This window comes from Sarcophilus harrisii, chromosome 5 (assembly GCF_902635505.1).
Source record: "Sarcophilus harrisii chromosome 5, mSarHar1.11, whole genome shotgun sequence".
NCBI classification, from domain to species: domain Eukaryota; kingdom Metazoa; phylum Chordata; class Mammalia; order Dasyuromorphia; family Dasyuridae; genus Sarcophilus; species Sarcophilus harrisii.
Window position 1 is genome coordinate 29469327 of NC_045430.1, and position 21608 is coordinate 29490934.

Sequence of the window (21608 nt, forward strand, 5' to 3'; positions counted from 1 at the left end):
TAAATATGGCTTGGTTTATTCTTTTTTTTTTTTTTTTTTTTTTAATAAAAAACTCATTACCTTAGACAGATTTACTATTGTCTTTCAGTTCAAAAAATTATAAGGCAATTTTGTATACAATTTGAAAGCACGAAGTAAAAAGTTATATGAATGTGCTTTCATATTGCCTACTTGTGAAAAATAATGCAACACTACCATAGCGCCGTTGGATACTAAATTTTTTCTTTCAACCATTTTATCTTATACTAGAAAATATATAAATCATTTACATAACATTAAACATTATGCAAAGGAAGGCACAGCCGGTTATAGTGTATATAAGCACAGTGCAGAATTAAGGGGATGGGGGGAAGCTTCACATCCTTATTAGATACAATGAAATCCATTAAGAAAAGTTCTTCACTGTCAACAGTGTTCAACACTTGAGAGCTAAGAGAATATAAAAACATGAAAAAAAATCATTTAATGCAAAACAGGTTTATATATATATACACACACACTGATACATATATATATAAACTGTCGAAAAATGCTAACTCAACAAACTAGACTATCCAAGTAATGGAAAGTGCAAACCAAAGTAACAGGGTTTCACAATGTCCTTGTCACGACACAGGAAAATTGGCCCGTTGGGGTGGATTTCTTCTTATATCAATTAATGAGTCCTTTTATGCAGAGAGATCATCAGGATTTCTGAGCATTTGAAGAAAGCAGTCCTGGGGAAGAGGCTCTATCCAGGCTGGGGATTGGCACTGGTATGTGGCCGTTGAGCAGAGTTGGAAACTAGACAGGGGAGAAAAAGCAAAATGTCACCATCACAAACCAGGCAGAATGGCAGCCCCATGATGTGAGTAGGAAGGCACACGGCCCTTGCAGCCATATTGATTGGCTTTTAAATATCAAGAGGAAACTTCACATGCAGAGGCTGATCCCCACTGACACTCTAAGTGAACGAGTCAATAATAATGAGTCATTAATACCCTAGGAATATTCCATGGAACCTGCCGGTGGCTCTCCAAAGGGTGCTACAGAGAGCCTTCCAGGCAACTGTTAGCTACAATGGAGAAGTCTTCTTGTCCTTTGAGATTTCGAGAAGTGGGGCAGCGAGGTGGCACAGCGGCATGGCCCTGAAGTTGGAAGGACCCGAGTTCTAATCTGGCTTCAGACACTTAACGCTTCCTAACTGTGGGATCCAGGGCAAGTCACTCAACCCCGATTAAATTACCTCAACAACAACAACAAAAAAGATTTCGAGAACTTCTCTCCTTGTGAAAGATAGGTAACGGTTCTTGACAATTATATCAATCGACGAATACGGGCTCTGAAAGGGCTGTGATTATGAGTCCAGAGATAGACTGTGGTCTGAGGGGTCAGCTTGGTCAAGATTGATTACTAAGCCACCTCTGGGGCTGCAGACTGTTGGGGCTGGAGGAATTTGACTTTATTAGATTATTCCCATACTGATAAAATCAAGAGTCTTTTAAAAGTATTGGAAGTACACACTTTAAAACAGGGAGCAGAAAGTTGATTTAGTTAATCTGGAATGTAGCCTCCATGGGACAGCTCTGCTTGAGAACAAAGTCAGAAGGGTTGCCAGTTTTAGATCTGATGGCCTATATCCATCAGATATATATAGCCATCACCACTCCCAAATGACTTAGAACAATTAATGGCCTTTTTGGCCTTTCAGGGGGCAGATAGTAGGTGGTACTAGACCTGAAGTCAGGACCCGAAGTCAACCAATCTCAGACCCTTACAGGTTGTTTGTTAGGGCTGATTAACTTCTGCCTGCCCCAGAATTCTTGACTGAAAATGGAGATGATGATATCATCTAACTCCCAGAGCTGATGTAAGAAGCAAAGCAAAGTTGGTGAAGCACAGTGCCAGGCGCATAGTAGGCACTTGATACATACTTGTTCCCTCCTCCTTTAAAGACTAGCGGGAGATGCACATGGTTGGATGTGGCTTATGGGAGGTTCTGGGTGATGCTGCCGGGTACCTAAAAGGCGACTAATAAATACTTGGCTGACTGACAGGTTCTTTGGACCAGGCATTCTTGGCCTAGAGTCCATGGAGGGCCACGCACTGGAATAGGGGACAGGATGGGCTGGGAAGTGACCTTTATTTTCATCAACCTTTGATAGAAATTTAGCACTTTCATCAATTACTAAAAACCTTACAATGAGAGAGGATCGTGAGGTTCTAATACAGGCTGCCCAAGGGGTAAAAGGTCCAGAACCTCTGGATCATCATCCAGAATCGCCTCTAAGCAAAACAAAATGGAACTTTGCCTCCTGTCTCCAAAGAGTTTATACTCCATCAAAAGGAAACAAGATGTTCTGTCATAGTCAGCAAGCATTGGCTAAGCACATACTCTGTCAGGCTCAGAGGGACTGTGATCGAGGGAGACAAGTATAGTTAACAGAGAAGGGGAATAAATGCAAATAATTAGGAGGTAGTTTGGGAGGGGAGAGAACAGGAAAGGCTTGATGCAGAAGATGGGTTGAGCCGCTTCCTCAGCAGGAGCAGCAGTGCAGGTGCCTGGACAGATGGCAGAAGGGAGGGAGAAGGAGCAGTGTCCACTGAGGCTAGAAGGGCAGTTTGGGGGAAGGCTTAGAGGCAGAGGAATCCCTGGTCAGAGCTCTCTGTTTAAAGGAAATTACTTTGGCAGCTATTTGGAGACACGAACCCCTCCTAAGGGTGAGCACCGGAGCTGGACCCAGTGGGAGCATCCCTAGCGCTGGCACAGGTGAAGAAGCCCCCGGCACCCCACAATCTGGCATCTCGGGCAGTGCCCGAGTCCTGCCGGCTGCACGCTGCTTTCGTTTCAAATTGAGACGTGAGCAATGTTCTACCGGCTGCGGGTCAGGCCCTGATAAGTGAGTCACCCAAGATCACACGGCCAGTGTGTGTCCTTCGGCCCCACACCTATGGGGACAGGCAGGCAATCCCAGCATGTTTCTCCTCTTGCATCTTATCTAGACCCATAATTATGGGTCTTTTTCAGGGGGGTAAACAGTAAAGAAGAGTTTCTCAGCTTTTTCTCTGCTGGTGTTTTGGGATTTACCTCACAATTCTATTTGTTTTTAAAATTTAAAACTTTATCTTTAGGGAGTATATGTGTGCACATGCGTACACGTGCCAAGTACCGACTTTCAGTCTTTCATTGACTATAGCCCGTCTGTCCCTAAGATTGTCTTAATTACAAAGTACTCTCGGGGAAGGATGATTTGTTCTTTTCATCTGCCCTCGTCTTCTCTGATGTTCCCCACTAATTTGCTGTAAGTGTCATCTCAGATTTCTCTTTTCCCCCAAAACTCAGACAACAGCTTTTTTTGTGCTCTGGCTAAGGCAGCTGAGATCTGTCAGCTCTAACCTTAAAGATTCAGATCCCGTTTTCTCTTCTAATTATCGCTACAGGAAAGTTACCAGGATTGTTGAAAATTTCATTACAGGCCAAGTTTGTGTGCTTGGTTCTCTGATTCTAGGACATTTGTGGCAGAAACAATCTTTGGAGAAGTAATTTCTGAAGCAAATTATTTTCAGATTTGACAAATTTTAAAAATTGCCTGCCCTATTCCCAAACACTCAAAACTGTCTTCCCTTTCTGTCTTTTCAGAATGCTCCCTTTTTCAAGCCCTTTTACAAAAGGGGAGAGGATCTGGCATTGTCTACCCACCATTTTCCTGACTAGCCTTGCCCCCAAATATACTTAATTTAACCCAATCTTTTATGCTGCACTTAATAACCTAGGGCCTGTTAAAGTGGCAAGTTTAAAAATAAATGAAAAATCAATAATCTATTAAAAACCTACTATGGGCCAGATACTGGAAGTTCAAACAGAGCATGCTCTGAGATGAGAAGGCTCCGCATTTCATGGTGGCTATAACTGAGGCCATTCTAACATTCAGTAAAGACACAGGCCCGAGGATCTGGTTTGGATCGGGGATTCCCATACAGCGGAGGGCAGCTTGACAGGCTCTCTTCCACCATCACTCCTCCCCGCCAGCCACCACACACATACATAGTGTCCAATTCAGTCATCATGAATCCCAGAAGCTGGGCCAATCCCTTCCTTTTACCCACCATGGTTTGTCCAAGATATGCATCAGAGGCAAAGTCAGAACCTCGCCCTCCTTGTGACACATCCTGGAAGGGGGAACCGGGGCTCTGCTTTGTGACTGAGGCAGTGGCTTACCACAGACAAGATGCAGGTCTGCCTCAGTGGAGGGAGTTACCCCACAACTGAGATTACAGGTATAGGCAAAGTTAAAAGTTAAATAAATCAAGAGGCCTCGCACCTGGGACTGCAGCTACTGAGCAGTGGGGGGACCCCTCTGTCCTCGACGACACCCCAACACTCCCCCTGGGGAGTTCCAGTTTTTGCTGATGTGAAAGTGCTCTCACAAAACAGGAATCCTCTGGCATGACCCTCCCCGTGTGTCTTTACCTGAACAGGGGCTAGACCTGACCTGTCATTGACCCGCAGAACCCCCAGGTCAGAAATCCCCTTTACCATGCAAGTGGGTGCCTCCTCAGCAAGAATGGGCTTTTAAAAATGTCAGCTTCGATTTCGGCCTGTCTCAATGGCTCCTCCTGAAGCTGGCCGTACTGCCGAGAACAGACACGTCCCCACCCCACCAGCCGTCCCCCTGCTACGGCCTGGCAAAGATGCCCAGATCCCATCGGCCACGGTAAGATGACTAACTCCAAGCAGCCTGAGACTTGAAAGCAAAATCCCTTAACCTTCCTTGTGTTGCCTTAACGTGTCCTAAGTACCAGGAAACTTTCCTCCAGACCTGGTCTTGGGGCCGCCTGAAGAGGAACAGGGTCTCCCGCAACCCAAGCAGGATCCAGAAATAACCCACAGAAAACCTAAATCCCCTGCTGTGTATGGTATGTGAGCGTGCCGGCCGGTCTGTTAAGGGAACCACCACACAAGAGGCGTCCAGAGCTGGTGCGCGAGAATGTTTGAGAGCCGAGTGCCCAGCTCCCCTCTGATATGCTGGAAGGCCGGACCTGGGTTCCAGTGTCACTCCTGACTCGCTATAGAGAAAGATGTCCAAAGTGCGGCTCATTTTCTTTGCCCTCCAATTTCTCTCCAATCTGTCCCCCTCTCAGCCACTAAAGGGATCTGCTAAAGCGCAGGTCAGTCAGATGAACACAGTGGTTCCCTGGCATCTTGAGGATCAAATAGGTAATGCTCTGGCATTCAGGGGTCTGCTTAACCAGGCCCCCCTCTACCTTTCCAGTCTTAGACCTTCCTTCCTTCCAAACATCCTATCAACAAAACCGGCCTGTTTCCTGGTTCTCAAACAAGGTACTCTGTTACTTTGGGCTTCCTCTAAGGCACGGCTAAAATCCCGCCCTAAAAAGCCAGGACCCTTGAAGCTCCAGTATCTCCCATTTGTATGCTGCTTGTACATCCACATTGTCCCCCGTTAGAGTGTGAGCTACGTGAGAGCAGGGACTGTCTTTTGCCATTTTCTGTATCCCCAGTGCCAGACGTCTTATTAGGGGTTCAATGCCAGCTCCCTGAATGAGAAAACACCACGGGGATGTGGGGTGAGCCCCCAGATCTAACGCCACTGTGTGACTTGTCACATAAAGTAACCTCTCCAGAATACTCCAGTTCATGGTTTCTTCAAATAAAGAATGAGGGGATTGGAGTAAATGATCATAACATCGCATATGGGACTCTGTGAGCCTTGTCTGCCCATGGACCCCCTCCTCAGAATAACATTTTTAATGTACATCTCCATTTTATCCTTGCAAGCTCTCTCCCATTAGTCCGACACATGCTAGACTTGCTAACTGATCAGTTACGGGGCAAATCAATTATACTAAAATACAGCTAACTATCCATCCCTCCTCTTTCCTCTCCTCTCCCTTTGTGTGCACATTAAATGTGCATTTTTCTCAGTGCAGTTACAAGTTATAAGGACACCATTAGTATAAGTTTAGGGATTTTGTTAAATACTCTTCCCCCCGCTCCCCAACCCCCAGTCAGCAGTTCTTGGCGTGCATAGATCTTTTGGTAGACTACTCAAGTGTGGGCGCCCTTCCCAGAGTCATCAAGTGAAAAACATAGGATCACAAAGGAACTTAGATTCATCACATTTATATCAAAGTATAGGCCTTAACATTTTTTCCTAAGTTCCCAGACCTTATATATATGAAGAGTCAGTCCCTCCCTGTGTGATGATCTAATCCTCCCTATCTATCAACAAGCCCTGAGGTAAAGGAAAAACTCCCTGTTCCTGAACTACCCCCAGGGACCTGCCTCCGGAGCAGGGGCAAGCACATTCATGTCTGAAGCTCACCTGGAACAAAGTGTTGGGTCCTTGCAGCTGGGCAGAACTCAGGGGGGCCACGGGGCTCAGGCTGCTCCAGAAGTGAATGCTAGACAGCAGCGGGCTGGGCGTCAGCAGCAATCCATTTGGACTCTACAAAACAAAGCACATTACAGTCACCTCCATTTCTGCAGAAGTGGCCACGCTGCTTCTTCCAAGCACAATGGATTCATGTTCAGTATGTCGGTAAAAGAATCCCGTGATGTCCTAGCAGAGTGCCTTACACAGAAGAGGGACTGCGTGTTTTTTTCATTTGTTAATTCATTCACCAAGAATACATTTATTCTTCATTCATTCATAGAAGGCATTTAAATGCTCATTCATTCATTCACACAGAAGACTTTAGTAAATCCTCACTGAATTGAGTTGAGTTGCATTTGCCAAGTGCCTGCATGATGCTATTCGTAAATGAGCAGTTCCTGACCTCTTGAAGCTTCTATTCTTTTAGGGAAAACAAGCAGTTAACTTTCTTGAGAAACATGAGCAATTTTATCATCCCCCAAATGAATCTAATTCGAGAAGCATTTATTAAATACCTGCTGTTTGCAGTGAGACTAGACTCGGTGAAGAGCTGAAGCTAGAGAGCCAAAACTGGCATATGTCTGTCTCTCTGCCCTTCAAGAGTTCCTTCTGGGAAATTGGAGGAATAAAGCATGGACCAGACATTTAAATACAGGATAAAAACAACATATAAAGACAATCATCTCAAAGAACTGGGGATAAATAGCAAAAGGTCTGTGGCTCAAAACCTTGACTTTTTCAAAGGAGGTACACTGCCTGTTGAAACAAGTGTATTGCTTTAAAAAAAGGTTTCTATTGCTTTGTTGTTTGGCCATGTCTGACTCCTTGTGAGCTCTTTGGGGGTTTTCTCAGCAAAGATACTGGAATGGTTTGTCATTTCCTTCTGCAGTTCATATATAACATGAATTTCCTGAGCTTCAGAGAAGTTACAGTGACTAACCCAAGAACACAAAGAATATTAAGCAGTGGGGCAGAGGCCTGAACTCAAGTTTAAGGATTGAAAGCTACTTTTAGGGAAGATTTACAGATATGGAAACCGATTCCCAACGCCAAGCTGTTTCTATAGCTTCCATCTACCTCCCCTCTTCCCATCCCCATTCTAGAAAAGAGGTTCTTAACTTTAGGTGCATTTAGCTTTCAGGAGATCTATGTACCTGAATGGGGTGGGTGGGTGGGGAATTACATCCTGATTTTAACTTCAGGTGGGATTTAACATTTCATTTCATTTAAAACCATGTTTCTGAGCAAAGGTCCACAGACTATGAGACTGTCACAGAGATCCATGACCCATAAAGGCTGAAAATCCCTGCTCTAAAAGGATGTCTTGCCAGGCCAGTCTACCATTTTGGGGATTCCTCTCCTTGTTCCCAGACTGTCTCTTACCAAGGTGGTTGACAAAGGGATCAAAACCATAAACCAAATGGAATTTAAATCTTTACCCCCATTATTGTCATCCCTGCCCTATCCATGAGCCTTCAAATGCTTTCTTTCCTTTCTACATCACCCCCATTTTCAAATATAATTCCTTCCCCAGTATGTAGAAAGCAATCTTAGTCCCAGTAAAAAGGGAAGGGGGGAATCAATACAGCACAACTAAACAGCCTTCCATTTGACAATCCATTCAGTGCTCCACACCTAGGGTCTGCTTCTTTCTGCAAAGAAAGGATCCTGCAGATGCTGGAGACGAGTTCCCCTCTCCTCCCCCGCAAGCTTAGACTGGTTCCAAATTTTGTCCCAGCCAGGAAGGAGGATGGAAGAGAAGACACAAGTGAACCTTTTCTGGCCATGTTCAGTTTTGGTCTTTTTTTAAGTAATCTATCTTAAGCCAGATTCTTTTTAAGGCCAAAAATCTGGATTTCCCAGGAGACTGAGCAATGAGCAACTGAGAAATTCTCAGTCTGTAAGGAACACTGACCCCGTGCTTTCGGCATCATTCCTATTCTCTGCAGGGAAAGCTCTCAGCCTTAGCAGCTTAGGAGCTGCTCGTGACATGGCAGCCTCCCCTAGGGAGGCTTGTGATGTCAATGAAGGCCTTTGTCTGCAAGGGACAGCAGCGGGGGCCAAGAGTGTTGCAGACTGCATCATGCTGGATGCTTCTTAGGCCGAGGGCAGGGAGATCAGGACAAACATCCTGAGATCTGGAGCCCTAATTTGCTGCCAGGAGCTGAGGCTCCTGCTCCCACTTGGATCAACTCAGACCTGGAATCGGGAGTACGGAGGTGGAACCCTGCCCTGGAGAGCTACAGGTGATTCATTTAACACAGAACTCTAATCTTCCTCAGCCTCAGTTTCCTCATCTGCAAAACAGAAAGAATAATCACACCTTTCTTACCAGGCTGTTGAGGATCAGAAAACATGTAAATACTTTCTAATCCCTAAAGTGCTACACAAACGTAAGCTGTTCTTATTGTTGCAAACCGCATGAATAGCTGCCATCACTAATTTACGATTCCTCAATAGATTTTAGTCATTCAGCGAGCGTTCATTAAGCACACATGCCAGGCACTGGGCTATTTTGTTTCGAGTCGGCAGACACACAAGTCAACCCCACTACACACGTTCCCTGGCAAGAGTTGGGCAGAAGAGGCTGCCAGGTGGATGGAGCACTGGCCCTGGACTCGGGAGGACCTCACTCCGGATCCCAGCCTCCCTTGCCCAGTCACTTGGCCCCAATTGTCTTTAAAAACAAAGATTGAAAAAAAAAAACAAACTGGCTACAAAACTGTCCACAGACTATATGTGTCAGACCTGCTGCTTGTATAGATTCCTTTTTTTTTTTTTCTTTGTTTTTGTTTTATTTTGAGGAAAACATGAGGTTAGCTTTAATCACTTGGTCATAATAATGACCAAGCTCCACTTTCCTATGTCCTCCCTTCTCCAAGAGATGGGAAAACACACACCCCTCCCTCCCCCTCCCTTCTTTGCAGAGGTCAGAGATTCTGCATTTGGAACGTGCTACAATTAATCAGCCGCCAAGCTATGAAGTAGTGCCAGACACTGCCCAACATGCTGGGGATAGAAAACTGAATGCCTTATTCATTTTATATACTGCTCGGCATCTGGGTGGAGATCGGGGCTAAGAAGGAGCAAGACCTTGTTTCAGTCAATAAGCATTTTTATAACAACATAGTTATGTTTGTAATTATATAATTCTAACAACAATGTAATAAAATGATAATAATGGCTTGAATTGATATAGAGCTTTAAGGTTTGCCAAGAACTTTACAGTATTATTTCCTCAAATTAGGTGCTATTTTCTTTCCCATTTTAGAGATGAGGAAACAAAGGAAACAAGTTGACTTGCCTTGCATCACATAGCTAGTAAGCCTCCTAATGCTGCATCTAAAGGTCATGACCCCAAGTCCAGGATTAATTAAGTACTTACTGTGTGCTCGGTTTTATGTCACATCCTGCCTTCAGCACTTTCTGGCTATATGACTTGTATTCTCTCAAATTGTCTTATCAATTATTGGTTAGTTCTACTGAACTGCTTTTTAAAAAAATTCTTTGTTACAAGGTTCAGAAAGGAGGGAAAGAGGAAAGGTATTTTTAAAAATTTAAATTTAAATTAATTATTCAATTTAAATTAAAATTTAAAAAGAGTACTTTCACATAAGGAGGTAACCTAGTCCAAAGGAAGGAGAGGCTCTGGATTCATATCACTTCAGTTTAACCACTTTGGACCTCAGTTTCCTCAAGTGAAAAATGAAAGGGTTGACCTAGATGCTCTCTACCATCAGCGTGGGAGAATGGACCATTCTTCTCAACAGTTCTCCAGATCAGCAGTTGATGACGTGGGGAAGAAACGCAGCTCGTTCTGGGCAATCGATGCCTTTGGCGCCTGACAAGTGTTCTGACGAAGCCGCCAGGCTCTTACATTTGACATGTCCAACCACAAGAAGGCCTCTCATCAATTTTTCATGGCAGAAGTATTCCAGGGTCCCTGGGGTCCATATCCATGAAAAGCTCCAACCCAATTGGGAATCTAAGCAGAATTCTCCACACAGGGTACTCCCTCCAGAACTACAGATGGAAACTGCCCTTTCTAAGCCTAAACAGGGCGGTTCTGGAATTGCTGTGGCCATAAAGGTCACCATCTGGTGGCTGGACCTCAGTGGCGAGACTTCAGAAAACAAACACACTGTCTAAGCAAAAAAATCCAAGATCCAATCAAAGCGTCCAACTGAATGAAAATGGCCTGTGGAGAGAAGGTTGGCCTGAGTCAGAAACTCCTGGGTCAAGTCTCATTCTGTCTGAGGGAGCCTGGGCAAGTCCTCTCAGTGCCTCCTAGACAACTCTGAGGCTATAAACTCAAGAATGGGAACTATCTTGCATGGGGAGAAGGGTCTTCGATGGAGATTTCCCTATACCAATGAAGTCAAAGGTCTAGGCCAAAAAAAATAATAATCCTTGGAATAATGTATAGATAAGTAATCAATCACCAAGTATTAAGTGCCAATCACTGTGCTAACCTCCGGGAACATTCTATCCCTCCTTAAAGGGCATCTCCGATAAAGCCCTGGGCCTGAAGTCAAGAAGTCCTAAGTTGGAATGATCCTTCACACACTTAGTAGCTGTTAGTCATGACAAAGTCACTTAAGCTCTGTCAGCCTCAGTTTCCCCATCTATAAAACTGGGATAATGGCATCTACCTGCACTCACCCATTGTTGTGAAAAGGAAATGAGAGAGTGTTTGTATTATATGAATTTAAATGAAAATGAGAGGGTATTAAAGCACTATATAAATGCTAATTATCATTACTATTACATTCCTATGAAGCAGGAAGGGCTTGTGATTTTTACAATAAGGACTCCCCCCCCCCCCACGCTTACCCAGGGCATCATGTGAAGGTTCATGATCTGTCTGGAGTCATACAGCTAGTAAATGTCAAGAGTCAGTATTAAATCTCAAGTCTCCATTCTGAGCCCAGAACTCTCTGCTTGTATGTGACAAATGAGGTATTCAGCTCAGCATCTGAGGCCATTTTTTGATCATGGGACCTAGTCAAAGTTAATTGTGTTCCAACTCCAGAAATATGTCCTGTAATCAATTCTTCATAGCATCAAAGCCTTGAAGTTAAAAGGGACAGAAGCTTTCCATTCTCCCCAGTCTCACACGGAGTATGAAGTAGGATTGCAACCCAAGTTCTCCAACTGCAAAGGTGACTCAGCCAGCATTTATAGGCTAGTTATTTTTATATTGTATTATTTTTATATTTATGTAAACACTAATGCTGTGTTCTGGGCACTATAAGAAGTGCTAAAGATATGAATGAAATCATTCCTGCCCTCAAGAGCTTACATTCTTCTGGAAGGAAATACATCTTGTACACAGATCAAACAAATGCAAGAATATACTAAATAAATACAAAGAACCTAGGGGAGGTGTTTGATTGAGAGATTAACAAGTGAAGTAAGTTAGAAAACAATCATTAAGAGTCGACTTTGTTCCAAGCAAAAGGAAAGATAATTTTTTGTCCTCCAAGGACCCCAGACAGACCTTCTCAGAAGGAGATGGTCCCTGAACCAAGCCTTGAAGGAAGCAGAGATTAGGAAGCAGTATGTTCTGAGCAAGCTTTGGGGGCAAGAGAGAATGACTGGCCTAACAGGCCGGTCTGCTGAAGCTCAGACATGTGAGGGGGACTCAAGGGGCATATGCCATGCAATCAGTATTCCAAAATCTGCACCCTTGGAGGGATCTGAGATTTTTGCACATTTCAATGACAAGGGAAGATACCAGATTGTAGCCTGAAGATCCAATAACTTGAAGGGAATGTTTTCCATGCTTTCTAGGTTTAAAATGTTATTTGTAATATATGCAAATAAATACAGTGATATTAACACTTCTCTCTTCCCCATGAAGATCATGTCATCTTAGAGGAGAAAACTTGGGGTGTGGGAAGGTGGTAGAATCCTAAGGAACACTGACACTGGAAACAGAGGGTTTGAATCTCATCTCTGATGCTTTCTACCTTGAACAAATACCTCCCAAAATTTCAGTTTCCCTCTCTTGAAAGTGAGGGAGTTGAATTGGATAACCACTGCGTTCTTTCCAGCTTTAAGATCATGGTACCATGACCCCTTTACAAGAAGTCACTGAACTTCTCTGGGCCTCTGGGGGTTGAGATAGAAGGATTCTCTCAGCTCTCAAAGTGAAGTTCCTGCTCTAAGCCTCTGATCTTATGATTCAGACTCAATTTCTTTCTTGTTGCACAAGAAAAATCATGTCAAAAAGGGGAAAAAATGAGATGGAAAAAAAGCAAGTAAACAACAAAAAAGGTGAAAATATTATGCTGTGATCCATATTGAGTCCCCATAGTCCTCACTTGCAGATGGCTCTATCCATCAAAAGTCTATTGAAATTATGTCTCCATTTCTTTAGCCATAAAATGGGGGTGTTGGATTCAATGGCCTTGAAGGTCCCTTCCAGCTCTTAGTCTATAATCTCATGAACCTATGAACTTCAGAGGCTATTTTGTCCACTGCAAGCCAGAATCCCCTCTATAATCTACTTGATTATCCAGTTATCCAGGCTTTTTTCAAACTCCACCACAGATGGTGAACTCGCCATTTCTCATGGCACTTTTGGATGGCTCTAAATTTTAAGAAGCATTTCCTGGCAGCAAACCTAGCCCCGGGCCGCTACAGCTTCTACCATTGCTCCTGCTGCAACAGAATATTTCTTCTCCTTGACTGTCCTTAAAGAAAGTGATTGCCCATCCCTTGAGCCTTCACTTCACTTCCTTCAACCATTTCTCAGATGGCATGAGCTCAAAGCTCTCCGTTACCTTGTTTTCCTCTCCTCTGACTGCTCTCTAGTGTGTCAATGCCTTTCCTGAATTGTCAGGCCCAGGACAGAACATAATACTCCAGGTGGCATCTGATAACAGACAGAGAGCAGGAGGACCAGCACCAGCCTTGTTCTGGCCCAGTTTCACTCAACCTTTCTTGACTCTGTGAGCTGCCAATCTGATGAAGCTCATGGATCCCTTTCTCAAATTTTATTTTTAAATGTATGGAATAAAATACAAAGGAAGCTAAGTATGTTAACATCATTTTTGGAATTTTTTCAAGTTCTAAGAATTCAAGAATTCCTGATCAAATGAGATAAGATTTGTAAAGCATTTAGCACAGTGCCTGGCAAGTCTGAGGCACTATATAAGTATTTTCTATCCCTATCCCCTCCCATTTTACATTCTATGTTTATCTTAAATGGAGACTTACAACACAGCTTTTTTTTTTTTTTTTTTTTTTTTTTTGATTGCTGTATCATACTGCTGACTCACATTTGAACTTGCAGTCCGTGAAAATCCCCAGATCTTTTTCAGAAGAACCACTCTTGAACTCTGTCTCTCCTGTTTCTAGCTGTGATGATGATGAACCCAAGCATGAAACTTGGCATTAATCCCTATTAAAATTTCATCTTACTAGTTTCCTCCCCATGTTCTAGCCGGTCTAAAGTCTCTTTGGATCCTGGCTCTCCAGTCACTTGGCTCCTACAGATTAGCTTTTTCTTGCTTTATGTCATCTGCAAATTTGATAAGCGTGACTTCCAAATCTTTATCCAAAACATTGATAAAATGTTAAGCCATGTAAAAGCCAAGAATAGCTCCCTGGAGCACTACTCTCGGGCAGGGATTTTCTTAACCTTTTCTGGATCATGGAGTCCATTAGCATGGTGGGGAAGCTTCACAGAATGATGGTTTTAAATGTGTAAACAAGAATTCATGGAATTACTGGGGAAATCAGCTCTACTTACACAGTTATTGAAATATCTTTTTTTTTTTTTTTTTTTAAGTTCATAGACTCCAAGTTAAGAATCTGTGCACAAGAGATCTCCTTCTAAGTTGACATTTAATGATCACTGACTTCTCTTTGGATTCCAGCCATTCAACCTGTCCCAAATCCAAACAACTCTACTATTGTTTGGCTCATGTCACTTCTCATCCGCTTTATTCAAATGCTGTACTACAGTCTAATTGTAGCTACACTTTCCCTCTGCTCTGATCTACCATGCTAGAAACCGTGTTAAAGAAGATGAGCTTAAATCTGGCATGGCCTGCACTTATTGAAACCATGCCGGACCTTTGCGATCACTGCTTCCTTCTTTAGATGCACACTGACCATCCCTTTAATGATGTGCTTTGTTGCTGAGCATTGACTTCGGACTCGCTGGGGCTACAGCACGCAGCCATTCTCTCTCCTCCTTGGGAAATCACCATTTGACCTTATTCAGTCCTCCCTCTTCCTCTGAAAGCCTCTCACAATGGCTCAATCCTAGAGCAGTCCCATGATTCTAAAAAAGCCATCACAGCAGGCATAAGCAGGAGACCTCAAGAAGGGAAAATTTAAGAGCAAAAAATAAACCCAACCTGCCTTATAAGTGTTCCTTTGGTCCTAGACCCAAAATAAAAGAACATTAGAAAAAAAAATCTAATTCTATATTGATCCTGGGCAAATCACCAAACCTCTCAGTCTCTAAGATCACAAAGTGTAGGGCAGGCACCCCACTAGGTGAGGACGGGGAGTTTCCTCGTGGAATTTCCCTACGGTAATGAGATCACGGTTTTTGACAAAACAAAAATCTGAACCAAATAGGTGGAACGACTTCCTGGTTCTGTCCCCATTGGATGCTAGTTCACAGGAACCTAGATTTGAGGTTAGGAAGGAGCCTAAGAGCTCCCCTGGCTGGTCTCTTGTCCTGTGAACCAAACCCCTCTGGGTAGTGGACATGGGAGAAGTCCCTGGCAGGCAAACACATGGAGGTTTGGGTGTGTTCTTTTCCCAGCCCCTGCTCCCCTGCCCCGTTCCCGCTTCCCTGCTGGCTGGCTGATTTTCAGCCCCGAGAAAGCCGGGGAGCCACCCGGCCGGGATGTAATGTGGCAGCCCCCTCCCTCACATCCACGCCCCGCTTTATCTCATGCTTAACATATGACTTCAGCCTCAAATCATCACATCAACTGGGTAAACGAAAGAAGGATGTCAGCACCTAGGACTACATCAAGCTTGAGTCATTGAGGCTGGCTTGTTGCTAACAACGTCCCTGCTCTGGCAGCGGCGAATCTCCCTACTTTGTGACCGACTTTGGATTCTGCATGTGATGGATGAGATAGACGAGTCGTAGGGTTTCACCGGTGGAGGGAGGTTCCCTACGGTGTACGCTCGGCCCCGCTGAAATAAATCCAGACTGCCCCCCCTCCCCAGCTTCCTCCAGCCTCACATACACAAAGTGAATCCTAGTTGCAACAGTTGGGATTGCAGAGTTGAGTCAGGAAGGCTCCTGCCTCTGACCCTTGGAGATTGTGGGATTCCAAGCAAGTCCCTTAATCCCATTTCGTCCTCAGTGTTCTCTGAAAAGTGGGGAATGGTCATCTACTTCACAGGGTTTTGAAGTAGGGATCAAATGACAACATAGAAGAATTTTTTAAACTTTTAAAGCACAAATGAATGCTATTAGAATACTGGAATATATTATATTATTACTATGTATTCATATTAATATCACTAATATGAATATGTAATATTATATATAAGGAATGCAATTATAATTATTTTTTTAGCAAGGCAATTGGGGTTAAGTATAGAGAGAGAATCATATCACACAGATCACACATGTGAGAAGTCAAACCTCCTATGATGCTCCAGGGTTGGAGAGGGATGGGGTTATCTAATCACATTCTTAGCCCAATGCAATCAGATCTTCAGAATCGGTGAGGTGCAAATACCCCACCAGGACCGTCATCCAACCTGCCCCAGCCTAGTTTCAGACCATCCCAAGACTCATCATTTCTATAAAACTGGCCTCTGGTTTCCAAACCCTCTTTATGCTGAAACCTAGAGATCAGGACTAGCCCCGAACCATTTACCTGCTCTTAGTTTTTTTTTTTTTTTTTTTTGCTTAGGGAGGAAATACCTGATTTCAATTACACAGAAAATCATTCTAACATTTTGCGGCCTATCCCTGATCCTTACCACAGTTTTGTGTGTCACTTCTTGTTTAGGGGGACTCTGGTGAGGATGAAGCTCACAGGTTTCTTTAAACTGCTGTGGGCATGTCCCTCCCTCCTCTGAGCCTCAGTTTCTCCATCTGGAAAAATGATGGCAAGGACTGATATAATACTCTTAACATCTGCAAAGAGCTTTACAAATAGCATCTTATTTTATGCTCATATCAACCATAGGTTGTAGGGGCTATTGCCATCTCTACAGATGAGGAAACTGAGGCACAAGCTAGTATTAGATTTGAATTTGGCTCTCCCTGAGTCCACATTCATCCACTGCCTCCAAGTTTTCTTGACTCCAAGTCAGACGTGAGAGAGGAAATCATATCACACATAAAAAGTCCTCACTGGGTCACAGAAAATGGACTAGCTCAATCCCACCTCCCATGATGTCATCGGCTTGACCTGTCTGAGCTCAGTTTCCTTGTCTATAAACTGAGGAAGGTTGGCTCCCTTCCATGAGCTGGAAACCTGGCAGGGAGCCAGCCTCTGTCCACCTCGGGCTTCTCGGTCCAACGGTCTGATGTCTAGGATCCCAGGAAAAACTCAAGAGCCCCAGGCAGATGAGAGGCAAGGCATGGAGGCTAAAGCCAATGAGCCCCAAGCCGGTAAGGTCACCGCCATTCAGGTCTGCCCTTCTGGCTCCTCACTCCTAAAGCACAGCGCTCTGCGGGCCCTGTCCCGCTATGAAGCAATGTGTGTTTGACTGTGGCTAAGCTTATTTATTCCTAGCCCCCTCCGGCTGTCCCGAAAAGCTCTCCCTGGGAGGAAAAGGCCATCTGGCTGAGACATCTGTCACCCGGCGACTGCCAGAGCTGTTGGAATCGATCCGGCTCACCAGGCCTGGCTCCTCCTCCTCCCCCGCCGCCTCTCAGAACACGGGGCTAGACTCGGGAGGCAAAAGCCAGGGGCCGGCCTTGTGACCATGGGTGACCTTGGGCAAGCTCCTTACTGCTCTGAGTCTCAGCTCTGCCATCTGTAAAATGGGAAGAGAAAATTTTACACTACCTGCCTCACGAGGCAGTACAGGGGGAAACATCTGTTGTTTGTCAGGTGCTCACTGATGTAATTGCTAACATTTATAAAGCACCTTAAAGGTGCAAAGTGTTACATGTACATATATATACATAAACACACACAAAGATGTGTATTAAGATGTAAATTAAGTAAATATACAAATACACACATAAAGCTGTGTAAATATATACACATACACACACAAATGTGTAAATATACATATACATAAAGGTGTATATATATATATATATATATACACACACACACATAAATATATATATACATATACAAACATAAAGATATACATATACACACATAAAGATGTGTAGATATACATATACACATATCTTTTTACATAGATAAATACTTATCTGTGTAAATTTATATACTTATTTATAATATATACTTATATAAAGATGTGAATATATATATATATATTTTTTTTTTTTTTAAATTCATTTGATATTATGCTAAAGATGGCCTATTGTTATCCTTCATGCTGAGGACTCAATGGCAGAACAATTCCCCCCCCCAAAGATTTGATAAATGGCAGCTCCTATGTGCCATGCACTGTGCCAGCTCCAACACCAAGCACTAAACACTCCCTGCCTCAAGTAGGTAATGAAATAGGAAATAGTTAAGCATTTATAAAGAGGACACTTGAAAAATATTATCTTATCCACAACAACTCTGAGATACGGGTGCAGTTATTGTTCCCAGAACTTGAGGCAGACAGCAGCAGGGAATTGTCTGGGCCTGGATTTGAACTCGGGTTTTCCTGGTTGCAGGCCCAGCACTTTGCATTGTGGCACCCCCTAGTAGTCGAGCTGGGATGACAGAAGGTAGTCTACAAGGCCGGACTGCATTTATCAAGCTACAATCCAGCACTTGCCCAGAGGTCTGCAGGATAACCTACTTTTGCCAACAAGTAGGCCTGGAAATAGCCCCAGCCTGCTCCCTTAGCTTGGAAATCTGGCCCCCGGAGAACTCTGCTGGCTCGCTTCTCGGCCCACCAGACAAGCCTAATCCCTGCTCTACTTTCTAATTAACGGAAAACGCGCGAGTGAGACTTTTCTTCTCCAGATATCCATCGGGCCTAATGGGGGGTCTCGCCGTTCATGAAAGGAGAAGGGTGGGTTTTCAGACCAGTAGAGAGAGAGTTCTAGAGAAAAAGATGCTGGATTTTTTTTTAAGCTTTGACACAAACTATGTGTGGGGGTTTGAAACAAACCCCAGATGAGGGGGGAGTGGATGAACAGATTGTGGTATTATGAATATTCCCATTTTTGGATTGATTTTCACCCCCACCTCCTCCCTTTTGAAATTACTTTGCACATAGCCTGACTTGCAGCCAGGTGGTACATAGTGCATGGAGCACCAGACCTGGAGTCAGGAAGACAAGTTCAAATCCAGCCTCAGACACTTCCTAGCTGTGTGACCCAGAGCAAGTCACTTTAATTCCGTTTGCCTCAGTTTCTTCATCTGTAAAACGAACTAGAGAAAGAAATGGCAAAACCCTTCAGTATCTTTGCCAAGAAAACCCCAGAACGGGTCACAGAGAGTTAGACACGAGTGGCAATACCAGATAGACTGGGAGATTTACTGACTAAGGTCTTGAATTCAAATCCTGACTCTGTCCCGGTAATCATGTGGCCTTGGATAAGTCATGTCCCCCCACAAATCAATGATAAAATCATATATGTACAAAACAGTCGTTTTAAAACAAATTTCTTCATGACTTATTACCAGTAAATGTTTGATTTGTACACCTGTATCCCGGGTCTCTGTAAAAATGTATCATGGGAAAAGAGGCCAGGAGTGGAGAAATTTTAAGAGGCCCGGGCAGGGTCAATGACCTTAAAGCCCTCTACCTTTCTGAGCCCCGGGGCTGCTTCTGCCTGTGCAGGGGGATGAGGATAATTATACCCCCAGCTCACAAGAGCATGAGAGGGGAGATGATGGTGCTTTTCCATCGGAAAGAACTTAGAGATCGTAACCCGTGAATGAACCTTGTTAATTATGGAACTAGTCTGATTCAAGTATGCGCCAGAACACTCGTGGAGAAGTCCGCTGTCCCATGACACCCGGCCACTTCTAGAGCTGCCCCGCCAGAACATTCTCGGTGGAGGCGGAAAGGCCGCTGCTTCCCATGACAGCCGGGCCCACTTTCTAGAGCTGCCCCGCCAGAACATTCCTCGGTGGAGGCGGAAAGGCCGCTGCTCTCATGACAGCCGGGCCCACTTCTAGAGCTGCCCGCCAGAACATTCTCGGTGGAGGCGGAAAGGCCGCTCCTCGACAGCCGGGCCCACTTTCTAGAGCTGCCCCGCCAGAACATTCTCGGTGGAGGCGGAAAGGCCGCTGCTCCCAGACAACCGGGCCCACTTCTAGAGCTGCCCCGCCAGAACATTCTCGGTGGAGGCGGAAAGGCCGCGTTCCCATGACAGCCGGGCCCACTTTCTAGAGCTGCCCCGGCCAGAACATTCTCGGTGGAGGCGGAAAGGCCGCGTTCCCATGACAGCCGGGCCCACTTCTAGAGCTGCCCCGGCCAGAACATTCTCGGTGGAGGCGGAAAGGCCGCGTTCCCATGACAGCCGGGCCCACTTTCTAGAGCTGCCCCGGCCAGAACATTCTCGGTGGAGGCGGAAAGGCCGTTCCCAGCGACAGCCCGGGCCCACTTCTAGAGCTGCCCCGCCAGAACATTCTCGGTGAGGCGGAAAGGCCGCGTCTCCCATGACAGCCCGGGCCCACTTTCTAGAGCTGCCCCGGCCAGAACATTCTCGGTGGAGGCGGAAAGGCCGCGTTCCCATGACAGCCGGGCCCACTTTCTAGAGCTGCCCCGGCCAGAACATTCTCGGTGGAGGCGGAAAGGCCGCGTTCCCATGACAGCCGGGCCCACTTTCTAGGGACTCTCCTTGGGGAGCGTAGGGCCGCATTTGAACTCGGGTCCTTCCGACTCCAGAGCCGGGTGCGCCACCCGCTGGGCCACCCGGCTGCCCGGGCTTTATTCTGACATAAAGAATGAAATGTAAAGGCAGGGAGGGGGCGGGGAATGGAGGCCTGAGCTCAACTCTGACCTCGGACACTTACCGCTTCCGGGCTGTGGGACCCGGGGCAAGTCACTTAGCCCCAATTGCCCCAGCAAAAAAAAAAAAAAAAAAAAAAAAGAAAGGTCCTGGCAGGCTATTTGCTCCCTCCTGCTGCGGGCGCGGCCCCGGGACCAATCGGAGGGCTCTTACCTGTGCGGTGAAGAAGGCCGGCGTGAGAGACCCCGAGGGGAGGGCGGGGCTGTTGAGGGCGATGGAGCCCAGGTCGCTGCCGGACAGCACCAGCGGCGGGGCGGAGATCTCCAGACCTTTGGGTTTTTTAGCCTTCGGGGGGAGGGACGGAGGCTTCGTCTTGGAGCCCGAGGACAGGTTGAGCGGCTCCAGAGAGTCCGAATCCCGGCAGCCGGACTCGAGGAAGAGGCCCCGGGGGTCAGAGGGCAGCGGGGAGGCGGGCGACAGGGAAGGGGAGCGGGAGGAGGCCGGGGAGGCGGAGGAGACGCTGGCCGCGCCGGGCAGCATCAGCGAGGAGAGCTTGGCCGAGACGGAGGAGGCCAAGAAGGCCGAGGCGGCCGCGGCCTCCGAGGTGGAGGGCAGAGTCACCGCGGGCCTCATGGCGGGCTTCTCGGCCTTGTTAGTCACAAACCTGATGACCGTCCTGACCTCGTCCAGCGGAGGAGCGCCCCCGTCCGGCGGCTCCTCCAGCTTCTCCGTTTTGATGGGCTTAAAAGTGTCCGGCGGGCTCTGCAGGGAGTTAATGGTGAAGGAGGAGTAGAGGCCCGAGTGCAGGTACTCGTTGCGGCCGGCGCTCTTGAGGGCCGGCAGCCCGTGCTTGGGCGCCTCCCGCGCCTCGGCGGGCACCTTGCACTCGGCCTCCTGCAGCAGGAGGCTCTCCCGACTCAGCTCCACGGCGTGAGGGTCCATCTTGAGAATCTCCGGGAAGGAGACGAACTTGTACACGAACTTCTGGCCGATCACCTTCTTGATGATGTTCTGCGGACACAAGAGCACAGGCGGCGCGCGTCAGGGCCGGGAGGGAGGCTGCTGGTGCTCCGCGCCTCAGGGCGCGGCCTAGGCCGGGTTTCAGGGGTCGCGGGGCCTGACGGCGCAGAGGGGAAGGGGGGGAAAGGAAAGGAAGGGAAGGGGAAAGAAGGGAAGGGAAAGGGAAAAGAGGG

General features: G+C 46.0%; 1 protein-coding gene across 1 annotated transcript in view; it reads right to left on the reverse strand.

Moving 5' to 3' along the window:
* ELK3 (ETS transcription factor ELK3) overlaps positions 1-21608 on the reverse strand; it is a 93783-nt gene continuing 72175 nt past the window's right edge. Inside the window, exons 3-5 of the mRNA XM_031939817.1 lie at positions 20629-21426; positions 6324-6446; positions 1-783 (exon numbers count right to left, since the gene is read on the reverse strand). Coding sequence (XP_031795677.1) covers positions 685-783; positions 6324-6446; positions 20629-21426 — 1020 coding nt within the window. The 3' untranslated portion in view covers positions 1-684. The remainder of the gene's footprint in view (positions 784-6323; positions 6447-20628; positions 21427-21608) is intronic.